This window comes from Dendropsophus ebraccatus, chromosome 5 (genome assembly GCF_027789765.1).
Source record: "Dendropsophus ebraccatus isolate aDenEbr1 chromosome 5, aDenEbr1.pat, whole genome shotgun sequence".
Taxonomy (NCBI): Eukaryota; Metazoa; Chordata; class Amphibia; order Anura; family Hylidae; genus Dendropsophus; species Dendropsophus ebraccatus.
The window spans coordinates 12,485,522-12,504,894 of NC_091458.1; the positions used below are offsets into that span (position 1 = coordinate 12,485,522).

The 19,373-nt window shown below is 49.9% G+C and overlaps 1 protein-coding gene across 1 annotated transcript; it reads right to left on the reverse strand.

Annotated features, from left to right (window-relative positions):
* Positions 1-1,692: 1,692 nt before the first annotated feature.
* PGM2L1 (phosphoglucomutase 2 like 1) lies at positions 1,693-15,331 on the reverse strand. Its single transcript, XM_069969476.1, has 14 exons — positions 15,110-15,331; positions 11,466-11,633; positions 8,539-8,645; positions 7,613-7,697; positions 7,423-7,506; positions 6,395-6,588; positions 6,124-6,313; positions 5,582-5,679; positions 5,081-5,252; positions 4,795-4,888; positions 4,577-4,706; positions 3,363-3,552; positions 3,074-3,207; positions 1,693-2,576 (listed from the first exon to the last, which is right to left on the reverse strand). The coding sequence occupies exons 1-14, from the start codon at positions 15,212-15,214 to the stop codon at positions 2,474-2,476; spliced, it is 1,854 nt and encodes a 617-aa protein (XP_069825577.1). The 5' UTR covers positions 15,215-15,331; the 3' UTR covers positions 1,693-2,473.
* Positions 15,332-19,373: the final 4,042 nt, after the last annotated feature.

Below are 19,373 nucleotides of genomic sequence, written 5' to 3' on the forward strand. Positions count from 1 at the left end.
GCTGGTCATCAATGGACCAATCCGATATCAATATCATACAAAAACAGGTCATCAACATAGGTGAAAGCCAGAGGGGTAAGAAGGGATCCGGGCACTTTGGTAGCACATATAGTATATGCAATGGGGGGAGCTGTGCTATCCAGATATCTAACCGAGGCACATTGTAACATCCCCTCCGCAGCAGCAGCAGAAACAATCTGGCTATAACCTAGGCACATTGCAGCGCCCCCCAGAGGACGCTGCCTCACTACATAGTGTTCCATTGCAGGACAGACAAGAGCAGTGCAATAAGACATAGTGCAATATGGGTCACCCCAGCCTTACATTCAGGCCTCGGGGGCAAGCCATTATGAATCACAGTGCAACAAGCTTCAATAGAAACGTGTGGAACCTGGTCATGTGACTGCGCAAATCACCCAGAGGTCAGGTGACCAAAGACCACCAGGTGGCAGCGCAGTCATGCCAAGAAGACACCCCATCTAAGACGTCACCCACCCGATGTTAGCTGCCATATACAGGTCAAGTCTACAGCTAATGTTCAGTAATGCTAAGCCACATACTCCAGTTACCTCAAGAGCTGCACTTAAAACGCATTATGCTGAGGAACGCAATGTCAATAGATTGTCTGTGCCCCCACAGTGCGGCTAATTCTATATCCATGTACAGTGCTGGGTGTAAACACTACAACACCCACAATGCACTGCAGCTTATTCTATATCCATGTACAGTGATGGGTGTAAACACTACAACACCCACAATGCACTGCAGCTTATTCTATATCCATGTACAGTGCTGTGTGTCAGCACTACAACACCCACAATGTGACACTGAATGCAGCTCTGGAGGTGACTGTAATATGACTTCTTGAAACTATATGTAGCTGTGACCTGTGATATGGCGGAGTTACATCCCGGGGGTGGGTGACGCAGCAGCTTTATACTTCTGATAAGGACTTTGTAGTGGTTCTGGCCCCGGTCTGTATATACAGAGCCTGAGGGGCGGGGGAAGGGGTCCTGTATATACAGAGCCTTGAAAGGGGGGGGGGGATATAAAGTGCAGATAAGACAATAGAACATGTGACCCGTCCAATGTAATAATGATCACACCCGACGTGTTTCTCATCTCTGCGCCGGCGTCGCCTCCACATTGGATCCACACGGGAAGGGAAAGGGGGACACAATGCAACAAAACCTCAGCGCAATACACAAAAGAGAAACGGGCGGGGGTCACAGGGAAGGTGCAAGAGCAGAGAGTGAGGGGCCTGAAGCGTAATCACCATATAATAGATGGCGATTTCTTCATTATTCTTCCCCAGATCTCTGCTTGCTGTCAGTTCCCGATAGTCGCCGCACAGCTGAGGAGTTAGTTACACTGTATCACCATAAACCAAACACTGCAACAGTGCGAATCGTTCTTTGCCATCAGCTGAGGGTGCGTTACAATGTATCAGTGTGCCAGGTACAGACTGGTATATGTAACATTGTATCAATGGAGATGTCCTGATTCACTGACAGCCGGCAGAGATCTGGAAAACAATGACAAATGTAGACTTTACTTACACAGACTGTTACTCTAGAAGTCTAGAGCCCTGACCTCCAACCTAGTGCATGCTGGGAGTTGTAGTCTTGCAGTCTTGAAGCTCAGCAGTCCCAGGTTGGAGACAATGGATTCCGGCCAGTGATTGGGGGGGGGGGGGGACCTGTGGCCCCTCCAGCTGTTGCTAAACTACAATTCCCATCATCCAAAGCTGTACCTGTCCCGGCATGATGGGAATTGTAGTTCTGTAACAGTTGAGGGGCCGGAGGTCCCCCCCCCCATCTGTGATTTATACTAATGGGTAAACCAAGGCCGCTCTCTCTAATGCCCAGGACTGGCGGGCACCGTTACCCCCGCTCCGTTATAACCGGCATTGACTCCCAACCATTACAGCAACCTAACAAACACTAAAAAAGCAAAAATAAAAAAAATTCTGATACAACGTAAGAATCTCAGAGCAGCACAAATGTAAAGTAACACGACGGCCACGAGACACAGCAACATCCGTCCCCGGGGAAGGGGGGGGGGTAATAAGTTAACACAAATAGCAAAACAAGAACAAAACATAAAACAACTCAAGTTTTTCCATCCGAGAAGCGGGCCCATGGATACAGCATGACGCACGGACAGGACGCCATATAAGCTCCGCCCTCGCCTAGGGCGGCCGATGGTGCCGGGCAGCTTTGAAAACGTGAAAAGATATTTGGTCGAAAGCGACAAACTGAACATAAACAAACATATAAAACTGGAGGGAGAGGGGTACTATCCCTTTAAGAAACCTTCATGTGATGTGTGGTTCACCACCTGACTGCAGGACAGCGTCCCACAATGCTTTGCGGCAGGATTGCACACTAGAAGCAGTGACTGGGTCTGGACAGTTCTATGTAGATTATCTCTTCGCCATTCCAGCCGACATGTAACAGAAGCCGCAGACACCTCACAGGCCCCTCCGGATCAGGCCGTTCTTACTGGGCTCCAGGAACTCCTCCACCAGGGCCTGGATGACCTTCTGCAGCTCCTCCTCCAGGAATGATCGGTCGCTGCAGAGACAAAGACCTCAGTCAGGGGGCAAACACAAGTCCTATGGGGCACCTAGAACCCTGAGGGTCAATGAGAAACCTGTGAGAGTCCAGGGGCAACAACAGACCCAAGAGGGCAACAAGAAACCTGTGAGAAATGATGGTGCAACAAGCGACCCAAGTGGGCAACATAAACCTGTGAGAGTCCGTCAGGCACCAAGAAATCTGTAAAAGTCCACGGGGCAATAACAGACCCAGAGGGCAACAAGAAACCTGTGAGAGACCAAGGGGTAACAACAGACCCAGGAGGGCAACAAGAAACCTGCAAGAGTCCACAGGGCAACAAAAAGTCCTATTAAGGTGCAAGGGGCAACAAAGACCCATGAGGGACCAGATGGCAAGAAGAGATTCATAACAGTTCACAGGGCAACAAACAACCCATGAAAATGCAGGGGGCAACAAGAGACCCATAAAGGGGCCAAGCTACTGTCCAACCTAGGAGCTGAAGCAGGACTTACCCCTGCCCGGGGACCCCGCACATCTCGGCATAATACTTGATCTTTGGTTCAGTCCCGCTTGTCCTCATGGTGGCCACACAGCCGTTCTGGAACGTGAAGGTGATCATCTGACTGTTCTTACTGACGGGAAGCAGCTGAAAGAGACGGTCAGGGCAGTGTGAGAGATACGGTATATACTGCTACCCCGACCCTGAGGACCGCTGGTTGTATCCCCTGCACCAGAGCCCGGTGTGCGGCCTACACAATGCAGCAGGGCATGCTGGAAGATGTACGGGTCATGTGCTCTTACACATTTCTTATTCTGCTGACTGCTGTCGTATCCCATGGTCACGTCTCGCACATGGAGGACGCCGGACGCCCCGCACGTCTGCGGGTACTGCCTGGGGCCGCTGTAATTCCGCAGACGATCAAAGATCCTCTTGATGGTGGACGGGTCGTAGCACAGGAAGTAAGACGTCCTGGAAATGTGATAACCGTACCTGGAAACAGGCGAGAACAACATAGCGGTCAGACCAGGGCATGATGGGAAAACATGGCAGACCTCTACATCCTACAGACTCCTACAGAGGGGCATGATGGGAAAATATGGCCAATCTCTACATCCTATACCAGTGTCTATATTCTATATATTTGTGTGTACGTATGTATGTGTGTATGTATGTGTGTGTGTGCGCGTGTGTGTGCATGTATGTATGTATGTATGTATGTATGTATGTATGTGTGTGTGTATGTATGTGTGTGCGTGTATGTATGTGTGTGTGTGTGTATATGTATGTATGTGCGTGCATGTATGTGTGTGCGTGCATGTATGTATGTATGTGTGTGTGTATGTGTGTGTGTGTATGTATGTATGTATGTATGTATGTGTGTATGTATGTATGTATGTGTGTATGTATGTATGTGTGTGCGTGTGTGTATGTATGTATGTATGTGTGTATGTACGTGCATGTATGTATGTATGTATGTATGTATGTATGTATGTATGTATGTATGTATGTACAGTGTAATATATATATATATTTGTGTGTGTGAATTTTAAGAAAAACCTGTCGGCTGTAAAGGCAGAAAGTGGGTAAGAGAGCTCTCTGCCATTCTCATTTCTGGCCACCAGATGGCGCTGTTGTCTGTACATCCACCAGGCTTCACATGCTTTGTGTCTGTCATTATGTTTCAGATCTCTGTTTGCAGTCGCTGACTAAACACTATGGGGAAGATTTATGAAAGGGTGGAAATATACACCTGGTGTAAACTGCCCACAGCAGCCAGTCACAGCTCCTCTTATATGTTACCAGAGCTGAAAGCTGAGCTGTGATTGGTTGCTGTGGGCAGTCTACACCAGGTGTATATTTACACCCTTTCATAGATCTCCCCCATTCTGTTCACCTGACCGCTATGTAAGCAGGAGAGAGCCTTGTGATGCTAAGTGCCTGGATACAACTGTGACAAACCCTCAGCTGCTGAAGTATTAAACACAATACACACTGCAGAACTGGGCGCCCTTACGTTTCGTAGATCCGGACGAGCTGCCGCTCCATGTTCATGCTGACGCTGTCCAGATAAGTGGCCATTTCTGCCACCACGGGGGCGGCGCTCACCCCGTCCTTGTCCAGCACTGCCGTCCCACACATGTAGCCTGGAATGTACAGAGGATTATGGCGTCATCTGGCACCCCCCCCCCCCCCCCCTGCAGCACGGATGCAGATCTCACAGGGATCACCCACCTATAGATTCCTCAAAGGCGAACAGGACCGATTTACTCTGATCCAGAAGAGATTTCACTCGGTTCCCGATCCACTTGAATCCCGGGAGCGTCTCCTGTAAGAGATGAGAGCTGTACCCGCATCCTCCACCAAAAAGGGTCCACACCCCATCTGTACAGGGAGCTGCCTCCTAATGTCACCATTACCACCAGCTCTGCTTGCTGTCACTGAATGGATTAGAGGTTTCCCTTCCTGCTGACGGTCTCCCTATCCCCCCCACCCCTCCCACACACAGGTCAGGACGCACCTCATACTGGAATCCCTCCTTGGAGGCGATGGCGCGCAGGATGGCGGAGGAGACGGCGGTGCCCAGCATATAGACATCCTGCACTTTGGAGGAGGATCGGTCCCAGGAGAAGAACATCCACCAGCCAAGGAGAGCGGCCAGCTCATTCCCGGTGAAAACCTTCCAGCGGCCCCTGAGGACACCAGAGATGGTTACTTCTCCCTACACTCAGGGGTTCACTTACTTTACCCCCCTCCCTATACAGCACAGGTGTCACACTGCAGCCCTCCAGCTGCAAAACTACAACTCCCATCATGCCTAGAGAGCTAACACTTTGGCCATCCAGGCATGATGGGAATTGTAGTTCTGCAGCAGCTGGAGGGCCGCAGTGTGACCCCCTGGTATAAAGCTGATAACCCACCACCCGGCGGCCATCTTCCTCCCCATTGGGAGTTGTCACCCACCCGTTCACCATTACTGGAGCCGCCCCTTTAAAAATTATTATTAATCCGTTTAGCTTACGAGTCTTGTAGTTCGGCCACAGCCAGGCGGTCGGCATCGGGGTCCGTGGCCAGCACCACCCGGGCGCCCTCCTTCTCTGCCAACCTGAGAGACAGCTCCTGGGACAGACAGAGGGCACAGCAGGGTTACAGATCTATCCGGCCCTGGGAAAGCTGGGTGACTATCATATCCTGCCAGGACTGACGGGAAGCTTGCTGGGGAGGGGTTACTGGGAAAGCTGGAAAGGGGTTACTGGGAAAGCAGGGGAGGGGCTACTGGGAAAGCTGGATAACATAAAAGACACAGCAGGTTCCACCAAGCTTTTTCTGACTCATGAATGGCGGACCTGCTTAGGAGGATACATCCGGAAGATGGACGGGGTAATGTAAACGGGCAGGAAAGATGGGTGAAACCAGTATAAACCAGTACTACAGGGAGGCTTCACCTAGCTTAGCCAGGATCCTGAATGGCACATCTGTGTGTTGTGATAGCAGAGACCCCAGGAGACGTCCCCAGCACTGCTCATAAGATCTGTGGGGTGAGGCGGCCATATTGGTACTCACCAGCACGCACTCGCCCTCCTCGGGGTTGGGACATTTCACAGTGGAGAAGTTGGGGTCCGGATCCTTCTGCTCTGGGACGGCAATCGGAGGGTTAAAGCCGAAGACCCTAAAGGCGGACTGGACGTAATCATGGCCGACCCCGTGGAAGGAGGTGTGGACGAAACGCAGCGTTGTCTTCTGGTTCAGCTCCCTGCGGATCACACACAGGTCAGCACTGGAGGCTCCGTCCCTTAAAGGGGATCAGGCATGGATCTGCGACACGACACGTTACCTGTGGCAGCAGAGGGGCCGGAGGTCGTCCATGTAGTTCTGGGTGACGGCCTGCAGGGGGTCGCTCATGAGCGGGCTAGTGTCGGCCAGGTTCAGGCTCCAGGAGTCGGCCCAGGGCTCGGGCTCCTGCTCCACGCATTTCAGGATCTCCTTGTCGTGGGGCGATGTGATCTGTGCGCCGTTCTCCCAGTACACCTGGCGGCACAGGAAGTGATGTCACTGCTCCCATCATACTCACAGCTGCTGACCTCACTCGTCTCTATATAATGCACGGCATCGTGGGAGATGTAGGGCTGACCTCACTATTATCTCTTCCAGGTACCTTCAGAGCTGCAATCATAATGCTGCTAACTGATACATGGAACAGACTATAGGATCTCATAGCCAAGTACTGATGGATCCCTGCAGAATTATGAACGCAGCTCCGGATGGGACTGGAGCACAATGTTTCTAATCTTGAATCTCTTGGTCTGTAATTGCCCCCAGGGATAATAAAGCAGAATTAGGATTGCAGCTCTGGATCTTTATAATGCTGGAACACTCGCAGATTCTTTACTTGTCTTACATGTCTCATTCTCTAGTCACATCCAGAGCTGCAATCATAATGCCAGGGACTGACAACAGGATTTATCATCTCATCTGAATATAAATTAATCAGTTAGCTTGCAGAATTATGAATGCAGCTCTGGATGTGACTGGAGCATAATTTTACTTTTCTTATGTTATAGCCTGTATTATTCTCTAGTCACATCTAGAGCTGCATTCACAATCGTATCTTATTCTCCAGTAACCTCCAGAGCTGCATTCACAATCACGCTTAATTCTCTAGTCACCTACAAAGCTGCATTCACAACCCTATCTTCCAGAGCACACATACAGATGCAGCCTGGACAGCTCCGCTATGGTCACATGGTAACATGTACAGTATAGATGGTATGTGAACTCTACATCTCCCACAATGCACTGCAGCAGAGAACGCAAAGTACATAATGTCTACAACCAGTGTAAACCGGTGGCCGCTGCCCTCACCTTGTAGCCATTGTCCTCCTTACGGTTGTGGGAGGCGGTGACCATGACCCCGGCCACGGCCCGCAGCTTCTGGACGGCGTACGGCTGCGGGGAGAAGAGATTATGTCAGCTCAGCCTCTATGGGGGAGGGATGGGAGGGGGTCTATATGGATGGATGGGGGTAGTAGTACACAAGGGCTCTGGCACTTACCACAAACGGGGTGGGGACGTATCTGGAGAAGAGGTAGACGGGCACCCCACGGCTCAGGAACACGGCCGCCGTCAGCTTAGCCAGCCTGGAATACAGGAAGGAGACAGAGCGGTATAAGATGGAATGGAGGGGATAACCGCATGACATCCCTGATAATGGGCACCGATATCCCCCCCACCCCCCGATAGTAGACACCCATATCCCCCCCGATAGTAAACGCCCATATCCCCCCCCCGATAGTGGATGCCCATATCCCCCCCCCGATAGTGGACGCCCATATCCCCCTGATAGTGGATGCCCATATCCCCCCCGATAGTAGACGCCCATATCCCCCCCCCCTGATAGTGGACGCCCATATCCCCCCCGATAGTGGACGCCCATATCCCCCCCGATAGTGGACGCCCATATCCCCCCCGATAGTGGACGCCCATATCCCCCCCCGATAGTGGACGCCCATATCCCCCCCGATAGTAGACGCCCATATCCCCCCCCCCCTGATAGTGGACGCCCATTTCCCCCCCCGATAGTTGACGCCCATATCCCCCCCGATAGTGGATCCCCATATCCCCCCCGATAGTGGATGCCCATATCCTCCCCGATAGTGGACGTCCATATCCTCCCCGATAGTGGACGCCCATATCCCCACCGATAGTGGACGCCCATATCCCCACCGATAGTGGACGCCCATATCCCCCCCGATAGTGGATGCCCATATCCCCCCCGATAGTGGATGCCCATATCCCCCCGATAGTGGACGCCCATATCCCCCCAGATAGTGGACGCCCATATCCCCCCCGATAGTGGACGCCCATATCCCCACCGATAGTGGACGCCCATATCCCCCCCGATAGTGGACGCCCATATCCCCCCCGATAGTGGACACTGAGAGGATTCCTGTACAATATCCCCCGATAATGGACACTCACCTCTGGCTGCTGCACTGGCTGCTGGTCTGCGCCCGGGTGTCGTATCCCACCACCACCCCTCTGCTCTTCACATCCGGGAAGCTTCTCTCCAAATAGTGATACATTCCCTGTGTACATACAGCGACAGACAGTGTTATCAGAGGGACAACAACACTCTATACCATATACTATCCCGATAATACTGCCATCTACTATCCAGATAATACAGCCATATACTATCCAGATAATACAGCCATCTACTATCCAGGTAATACTGCCATCTACCATCCAGATAATACTGCCATCTACCATCCAGATAATACTGCCATCTACTCTATCCAGATATTACTATCGTATACTATCCAGATAATACTGCCATATACTATTCAGATAATACTGCCATCTACTCTATCCAGATATTACTATCGTATACTATCCAGAAAATACTGTCATATTCTATCCAGATAATACTGCCATATAGAATCCAGATAATACTGCCATATACTATCCAGATAATACTGCCATACAGAATCCAGATAATACTGCCATATACTATCCAGATAATACTGCCATATAGAATCCAGATAATACTGCCATATTGGGGGGGGAGGTGTGGTGGCTCCTGTGTTAGCAGTCTATAGACACGCTCTGTGGTGCTGACATATGCGCTGTGTTATTACACTGTACCCCCCCGCCGCTCCTTGGCCTCCTCGTGCACTGTGTTACACATGAGGAGGCAGCCAGTCCCGGCACGCAGCCCCCCCCCCCCATCCAGGAAGGTCAGGTCCTAAATATAAGTGCTGGCTGTGTGCACAGCAGAGGGGTCCGGCTCACACCGCTCCAGCTCTGCTTCATTCACAGATGTAACCTCCACATTGTGTAACACTGAGCACAACACAGGCCGCACGTGCACAGCAGGAGGCGCCGGCGTGCACAGTCACATGACCAACACAACGAGCCGCCAGACAGTCCTGTCCTCATAATAATACCGTACTATGTATCAGCCTGGGGGCCGGGCTAAAGAGCTCACAGAGCATTGTCTATAGACAGGACTAGCTATGTACAATGTATCAGTCTGGAGCTCACAGAGCATTGTCTACACTGGATACAGCTGGGAGCAGGACTAGCTATGTACAATGTATCAGTCTGGAGCTCACAGAGCATTGTCTACACTGGATACAGCTGGGAGCAGGACTAGCTATGTACAATGTATCAGTCTGGAGCTCACAGAGCATTGTCTACACTGGATACAGCTGGGAGCAGGACTAGCTATGTACAATGTATCAGTCTGGAGCTCACAGAGCATTGTCTACACTGGATACAGCTGGGAGCAGGACTAGCTATGTACAATGTATCAGTCTGGAGCTCACAGAGCATTGTCTACACTGGATACAGCTGAGGGCAGGACTAGCTATGTACAATGTATCAGTCTGGAGCTCACAGAGCATTGTCTACACTGGATACAGCTGAGAGCAGGACTAGCTATGTACAATGTATCAGTCTGGAGCTCACAGAGCATTGTCTACACTGGATACAGCTGAGAGCAGGACTAGCTATGTACAATGTATCAGTCTGGAGCTCACAGAGCATTGTCTACACTGGATACAGCTGAGAGCAGGACTAGCTATGTACAATGTATCAGTCTGGAGCTCACAGAGCATTGTCTACACTGGATACAGCTGAGAGCAGGACTAGCTATGTACAATGTATCAGTCTGGAGCTCACAGAGCATTGTCTACACTGGACACAGCTGAGAGCAGGACTAGCTATGTACAGGGTTACTGGCAGTGAATGGAGTGCCTAACACCGCTACATGTGGTCGGGGTCTACGGGGGTTTCTGGAGGGGATTCTTAGAATGTGATACCCACAATACAGGGGGCGCTGCACACACACACACACACACACACAATACAGGGGGCGCTACACACACACACACACACACACACACATACACATACACAATACAGGGGGCGCTGCACACACACACACACACACAATACAGGGGGCGCTGCACACACACACACACACAATACAGGGGGCGCTGCACACACACACACACACACACACACAATACAGGGGGCGCTACACACACACACACACACACAATACAGGGGGCGCTGCACACACACATACACACACACACAATACAGGGGGCGCTACACACACACATACACACACAATACAGGGGGCGCTGCACACACACATACACACACACACAATACAGGGGGCGCTACACACACACATACACACACACAATACAGGGGGCGCTACACACACACAATACAGGGGGCGCTGCACACACACAATACAGGGGGCGCTGCACACACACACACACACACACACACACAATACAGGGGGCGCTGCACACACACACACACACACACAATACAGGGGGCGCTACACACACACACACACACAATACAGGGGGCGCTGCACGCACACACACAATACAGGGGGCGCTGCACACACACACACACACACACAATACAGGGGGCGCTACACACACACACACACACACACACAATACAGGGGGCGCTACACACACACACACACAATACAGGGGTGACATGGTCATAATGCTCACAGACGGAAATGGAGGAGGCAAAGTACAACCTGTCAGCACTGGATCTGTACCTACTGTACCCACAATGTATCTGCTGCAGTATCAGGGACTGGACCCAGCAAGAGCTGAAATCTGCAGGTGTTGCTGCTGCCCAGGGAAGATGTGCCCGGGCCTGCCATGTGCTGCTCTCTAACCACAGAGGGAGGGAGGGAGCCGCAGCTGCAGCATCACCACTGAGGGAATTACAGGGTATGTAATACTCCAGAGCTGCACTCACTATTCTGCTGGTGGGGTCACTGTGTACATACATTACATTACTGATCCCGAGTTACATCCTGTATTAAACTCCAGAGCTGCACGCACTATTCTGCTGGAGCCTCTCACCTGTGTGGTCTGGATGATGGTGAGGTCATTGATCCTGGAGAATCCGGCCCCCATGGCGGAGCGCAGTCCAGCGGTGCCGAATGACATCCGGGAGCAGAGCCGGTCCCGCAGCTCCTTGTTCTTCCCATCCTGGAGCAGGGTCTCGATCTGTCCTCTGGTTTTAGGGTTCTGGGAAACAAAGGAAAACAGTCACCAATCTGATGTCTCCTCCCATAGTACAGTCCCTCTCGTATCGTAATATCCTTCCTCCCCTCTCAGAGACATTGCAGCTGCATCTCCCTCCTACCCTCTCACAGAGACACTGCAGCTACATCTCCCTCCTCCCCTCTCACAGAGACACTGCAGCTACATCTCCCTCCTCCTCCTCTCTCATAAAGACACTGCAGCTGCATCTCCCTCCTCCTCCTCTCTCAGAGACATTGCAGCTGCATCTCCCTCCTCCTCCTCTCTCAGAGACATTGCAGCTGCATCTACCTCCTCCCCTCTCACAGAGACACTGCAGCTACATTTCCCTCCTCCCCTCTCACAGAGACACTGTAGCTACATCTCCCTCCTCCTCCTCCTCTCTCATAGACACTGCAGCTGCATCTCCCTTCTCCCCTCTCAGAGACACTGCAGCCGCATCTCCCTCCTCCTCTTGTCTCATAGACACTGCAGCTGCATCTCCCTCCTCCTCCTCTCTCATAGACACTGCAGCTGCATCTCCCTCCTTCCATCTCACAGAGACACTGCAGCTACATCTCCCTCCTTCCATCTCACAGAGACACTGCAGCTACATCTCCCTCCTCCCCTCTCACAGAGACACTGCAGCTGCATCTCCCTCCTCCTCCTCTCTCATAGAAACTGCAGCTGCATCTCCCTCCTCCTCCTCTCTCATAGACACTGCAGCTGCATCTCCCTCCTTCCCTCTCATCAAATCAGCTCCAAAGTCTGTATCAGTGGTACAGATGCCATTGTCCCCTAGTAAGATACAGTAACATTACAGAGCGGTATACACACTCCCGTCTAGTACAGATAAAAGGGGAAGCAGCGAGCAGTGCGGCTGAGGTCAGCGATCGCCTCCACGTGAGATAAGGAGCTGCGAGTAATCAGGAAACCGCAGTACAGGAAGATATGGTGGTGGGGGGGGAATATAGAGATTAACCTCCTCAGTGCTGGACACTGGTCACTCCACCTAGTTACTCTTAGCCCCACTAATGGTGGAAATGGGTCAAACTGGGGAACGTCCACCTGGGTCACCTGCTGCTATTGTGATGTAGCTGAGCTGATCACCGGCGCACCCTCTGCAGACGTTCAGGGCAGGAGATCTGCACCCTGCGCCCCCGTCTCTATGTCACCCACATGTCTGCTGATCCCGAGACCAAAGGGGGCCGGACACATCATAGAGGTCTCACTATATCCTGGCAGGACAGGCGTATACAGTGTAGCATTATGAGATCGGATACATTTGTATCACTGTGTGATCGGATACATTTGCATCACTATGTGATCAGATACATTTGGATCACCGTGTGATCGGATAAATTGTATCATTGTGAGATCGGATACATTTGCATCACTGTGTGATCGGACACATTGGGATCGCTGTGTGATCGGATACATTGTATGGTTACACTTTGTACTGTACAACGTGACTGCATCCGTGTAGGACAGGTCCATGACATCTGCTCATTTCCCTCTGGAGATGTCACAGAAAGACTAAAGGAGGAGGAGGATGGATCAATCTGTGTTTTATGCAGATAAATCAGAGGATTAGAAAGGAAATCACTTTATAACAAAATTTTTATGGACGCAGCCTGCAGTGTAAAGAATGGCGGAGTGTCAGGGCAGCGGAATAGAGAGGGGGAGGAGTGTCAGGGCAGGGGGAGGAGTGTCAGGGCAGTGGCAGAGGGAGGAGTGTCAGGGCAGTGGCAGAGGGAGGAGTGTCAGGGCAGTGGCAGAGGGAGGAGTGTCAGGGCAGTGGCAGAGGGAGGAGTGTCAGGGCAGCGGCAGGAGTGTCAGGGCAGTGGCAGAGGGAGGAGTGTCAGGGCAGTGGCAGAGGGAGGAGTGTCAGGGCAGCGGGATGAGGAGGGGGAGGAGTGTCAGGGCAGCGGGATGAGGAGGGGGAGGAGTGTCAGGGCAGCGGGCTGGGGAGGGGGACAGTTGCCTCCTATGTAGCGTGTATACAGCTTTTATATACAGCTCACACAAAGGTTATGGCGCCATTCATGTGTGAATAATATCCCGTGGACCCCCGGGGTGGTATATAGAGCCCCCCTCCAGGTCTGGGCCGCACAGTCACCTGTCATCTTCATATGATTTATTGTCTCTCAATCCTTCTTTGTTCTCTAATCCCCCAGAGCTGTATTCTGCACACATAATTATGTAATCCCCCCCAGCACAGAGACGCAGGGGTCACAGGAGGTCACAGGAGGCCACTATAGGACCACAGCAACTTCAATGGGAGCTGAGCTGCAGTACCCCAACCCCAACACTACACAATGAGTGGCGCTATCTGCTGCCTGGCATACATACTGAAGCAGCAGCTCTGATGATAGGCGAGGAGGGGTCCGCCGGTCACACAGGGATGGATCAGCTGTGATTGTATCATCAATGGGAAGAGTAGGGGGCCGAGTCTCTGTGCCTCCCCCCACCCCTGGCTGTATACAATAGTACAGGGCACAGCAGGGGGAGTATACAGCATTCAGACTGGCAGGTGTGAACAGTCCCCATTGTCCGGTAATAGCCAGGGGTCACAAGGAGGGGACGGCATCCATGGATAAGGTAACAGACGTGTATTCACCCAGAATCCCCCCTGCTTTGCCAATATCCTCCATACAGCAGTATAGGCCCCTCCCCTGAATATATCCTCCATACAGCAGTATAAGCCCCTCCCCTGAATATATCCTCCATACAGCAGTATAGGCCCCTCCCCTGAGTACATCCCCCATACAGCAGTATAAGCCCCTCCCCTGAGTACACCCTTTATACAGCAGTATAAGCCCCTCCCCTGAGTACATCCCCCATACAGCGGTATAAGACCCTCCCCTGAGCACATCCTCCATACAGCCGTATAAGCCCCTCCCCTGAGTACATCCTCCATACAGCCGTATAAGCCCCTCCCCTGAGTACATCCTCCATACAGCGGTATAAGACCCTCCCCTGAGTACATCCCCATACAGAGGTATAAGCCCCTCCCCTGAGTACATCCTCCATACAGCGGTATAATAGGCCCCTCCCCTGAGTACATCCCCCATACAGCTGTATAAGCCCCTCCCCTGAGTACATCCTCCATACAGCGGTATAATAGGCCCCACCCCTGAGTACATCCCCATACAGCGGTATAATAGGCCCCTCCCCTGAGTACATCCCCATACAGCGGTATAATAAGCCCCTCCCCTGAGTACATCCCCATACAGCGGTATAATAGGCCCCTCCCCTGAGTACATCCCCATACAGCGGTATAATAAGCCCCTCCCCTGAGTACATCCTCCATACAGCGGTATAATATCGGCTCCTTATAGACTTGTACATAGATGCTGTATACAAAACTACAAATCCCATCATGCCCTGGCAGTAGCCTGGTGCTGAGGCATGCCGGGAGATGTAGTCCTGCACCAGCTATACATCCTTATGTAAGGATGCAGGGATAACGTTACACTCACCTTATCCCACTGCAGCCACTGCCACACAGCCGCGTCCAGCTCCGGGTCCCCGGTGGAGCTCGGTATCAGCAGGTTGGAGTTCACATCACCCGTCGGGTCACCCATCCTCTTTCCCGGTTCACGCTACACCCGCTGCTCTCAGCGCCGGCAGCGGACTGCGCCACAGGCACCAGCAGCGCCGCGCACGCGTACACTACAGCTGCTCTCGCGCACACACAAGCACCACTGAGCATGCGCCAAGCCCTATTCCCACACTGTATCAGGATCACCAACACGCATGCGTCCACATCGGCTCTGACAACCATGGCGCATGCGCTGTTCGAACTTCTAGTTACTGTTATTTAGCTTGCGGGTTGCGTCCACTGTTGGCGCATGCGCGGTGTTGTAGAAGGGTTTTTTGTTTTTTTACCTTTTCGACATTTCAAGGGAGTTGTCCCCAAAATGAAAATGTTACTAAGCAACAAAATTTTTTGCCTCTTTTATTTTGTTGTTTACATAAGGCAAATGCATCATGGAGCCGGTTGCTATGTCTGCATTGTTTTATATTTCCTCGGCAACATGGAAAATTCTCTTAAAATGCGTATTAAAACGTGTCTGCACCAGAGATGTAATAACTATAATAAGCCGTAGCTATGGCCCTTTGTTATGTTACTGATGCGTCATAGGGCTGAAAAACGGAGCAAAATGAGGTTAATGGTGACATTCACTTTACTGACTTTCTATGTGACTAATGCTTCCCAATATGACTGCCACATAGTCTCCAGATAATACTGCCACATAGTCTCCAGATAATACTGCCACATAGTCTCCAGATAATACTGCCACATAGTCTCCAGATAATACTGCCATATAGTCTCCAGATAATACTGCCACATAGTCTCCAGATAATACTGCCACATAGTCTCCAGATAATACTGCCAAATAGTCTCCAGATAATACTGCCATATAGTCTCCAGATAATACTGCCATATAGTCTCCAGATAATACTGCCATATAGTATCCAGATAATACTGCCATATAGTATCCAGATAATACTGCCATATAGTATCCAGATAATACTGCCACATAGTCTCCAGATAATACTGCCAAATAGTCTCCAGATAATACTGCCATATAGTCTCCAAATAATACTGCCATATAGTATCCAGATAATACTGCCATATAGTATCCAGATAATACTGCCATATAGTATCCAGATAATACTGCCATATAGTATCCAGATAATACTGCAATATACTATCAAGAGTATCCAGATAATACTGCAATGTACTATCCAGATAATATTGCCAAATAGTCTCCAGATAATACTACCATATACGATCCAGATAATACTGCCATATGGTCTCCAGGTAATACTGCCATATAGTTTTCAGATAATACTGCCATTTAGTCTCCAGATAATACCACCATATACGATCCAGATAATACTGCCATATAGTATCCAGATAATACTACCGTATACTATCCAGATAATACTGCCATCTACTATACAGATAATACTACAGTATACTATCCAGATAAAACTACCGTATACTATCCAGATAAAACTACTGTATACTATCCAGATAATACGAACTGTAGAGAATGGAACCGCTGACCGACACGGTGTGGAGTTAGCGTAGGGACCCGTGTGGACCAGAGGACCTGCGCGGTGGTACACGGGGCAATATGGCTTGATCAATTCATATACAGACACTCTGGTGTTGATTTTTAATATAGGCCTAGCGGCATTAGTGTCAGCCATAGATGGGATGTGCAGCGGTTCCATTCTCTCCAGTTCGTGTACTATCCAGATAATACTGCCATTAACTATCCAGATAATACTGCCATCTAATATACAGATAATACTACCGTATACTATCCAGATAATACTGCCATCAACTATCCAGGTAATACTACCATATACTATCCAGATAATACTACTGTATACTATCTAGATAATACTGCCATCAACTATCCTGATAATACTACTGTATACTATCCAGATAATACTCTCATATACTATCCAGATAATACTGCCATTTACTATCCAGATAATACTCCCATATACTATCCAGATAATACTGCCATCAACTATCCTGATAATACTACTGTATACTATCCAGATATTACTATCGTATACTATCCAGATAATACTCCCATATACTATCCAGATAATACTATAGTATACTATCCAGATAATACTGCCATATACTATCCAGATAATACTATTGTATACTATCCAGATAATACTACTGTATACTATCTAGATAATACTGCCATCAACTATCCTGATAATACTACTGTATACTATCCAGATAATACTCTCATATACTATCCAGATAATACTGCCATTTACTATCCAGATAATACTCCCATATACTATCCAGATAATACTGCCATCAACTATCCTGATAATACTACTGTATACTATCCAGATAATACTCTCATATACTATCCAGATAATACTGCCATATACTATCCAGATAATACTATAGTATACTATCCAGATAATACTATCATATACTATCCAGATAATACTATTGTATACTATCCAGATAATATTACTGTATACTATCTAGATAATACTGCCATATAGTGTCCTGATAATATCCTATGTGCACAATCCTGTACATGTTGCCCCTTTAAGACACTGTCTGCAGCAGAGATTGTACAGGACAGATTACCCCTTTAAGGCTGCCTTTACACAGAGATTTATCTGACAGACTTTTGAAGCCAAAGCCAGGAATGGATTTGTAAAGAGGAGAAATCTCAGTCTTTCCTTTATGACCTGATCTCTGTTTATAGTATGTTTCTGGCTTTGGCTTCAAGACTGTCTCTCTGTATAAACGCATCCCCCATTAGGCTCTGGCTGTGGCAGAGATTGTGCAGCAGACGTTGCCCCTTTAAGAGGCTGGTGCAATTCTTTATCTCTTTCTGGAAATTGAACATTAATAATTCCGAGTGAGTCCGGAATATTCTGCTCACGAGATGTAATCATCCGGAAGATTCCGCACATTCCTCAGAGAACTCCCCGACGGCAAAATAGTCGTGTATCCAAACGTCATGGAGTGTATCCCCCGACCACAGAACCTATACCTGCTCCACGTATACCTGTTATAACATGTATCCAACCACATCATGTGACACAAAACATTGCTCAGCAGGCGGTATCACACATGAGGTTTAGATACATCTGGCACACTAATAAACCTGATAGGATTAGATACATAAGTTCAACAGTGCAGTTGAATACATGACAGAGATAGATACACAGCCTCAGCAGCACAGCATAGGCTTAGATACAGCAGATGTCACACATAATGGGCTTAGATACGTCAGCTCAGAAGACAATATCATACGACATACATAATAGGCTTAGATACAGCACATTTGCAGACAGCATTACACATGATATGCTTAGATGTATCCGCTCAGCAAACAGTATCACACATGATAGGCTTAGATACAGCAGGTCAGCAGACAGTATATTAGCTCAGATACATGGGCTCAGCAGTGCTGTATCAGAGAGAACAGACTTAGATACATGGGCCAAGCAGCATTGTATCACACAGGACAGGCTTAGATACATAGGCTTAGCAACACAGTATCATACAGTACGGGCTTAGATACATGGGCTCAGCAGCTCAGTTTCACACGGGATGGGCTTAGATACATGGGCTCAGCAGCGTAGTAGCACACAGGATGGGTTTAGATACATGGGCCAATCAGCATTGTACCACACAGGACAGGCTTAGATACACAGGCTCAACCACTCATCTCCATTAGCAGTAGCTGAGTATTGTATTTGTGATCCGGCTCTTGTGTAAACCGTCCTCTACTGGTACACAACGTCCTCTGATAACAGCGGAAACTTTCATCGGTGGCGGTCTTTGGCACCAAGCACCCCAAGCTATCGCTTGGGGCCCCCAACATCTAGGGGGGCCCCCACGTCCCGCTCTTGTGCTCAAGACCGCTGGACAGGGCCGCTGCCGCACTCGCTGCTGAACTGTAACTATGAGCACTCGTAATGAGCGCTCATAGTTACATGCAGCAGCACTGACAGGGCGAGAGACATTGGCTCCCTTCCTGTCAGTCACTCTTGTGGCCGCAGGAAGGGTTTTCCCTGTGGTCACAAGTGGCAGCTTTGTCCTTCTGGTGCTGACGCTCCAGTGACATCAGTGGAGCATCGGCGCCAGGACAAGGGGAGTGCAGCCTCTTGTGATGGCAGGGAAAACCCTTCCTGCGGCCACAAGAGTGAAGAGAAGAGGAGACGCCCGGACCC

Bases quoted from the DNA above. Each gene is read 5' to 3' on its own strand.
- PGM2L1 (XM_069969476.1), bottom strand. From the start codon at position 15,214: ATGGGTGACCCGACGGGTGATGTGAACTCCAACCTGCTGATACCGAGC. The intron at 8,646-11,465 runs GTGAGAGGCTCC...GTATGTACACAG, and splicing joins CCATCATCCAGACCACACAG to GGAATGTATCACTATTTGGA. The intron at 3,208-3,362 runs GTAAGAGCACAT...CGTCTCTTTCAG, and splicing joins GTCAGCAGAATAAGAAATGT to CTGCTTCCCGTCAGTAAGAA.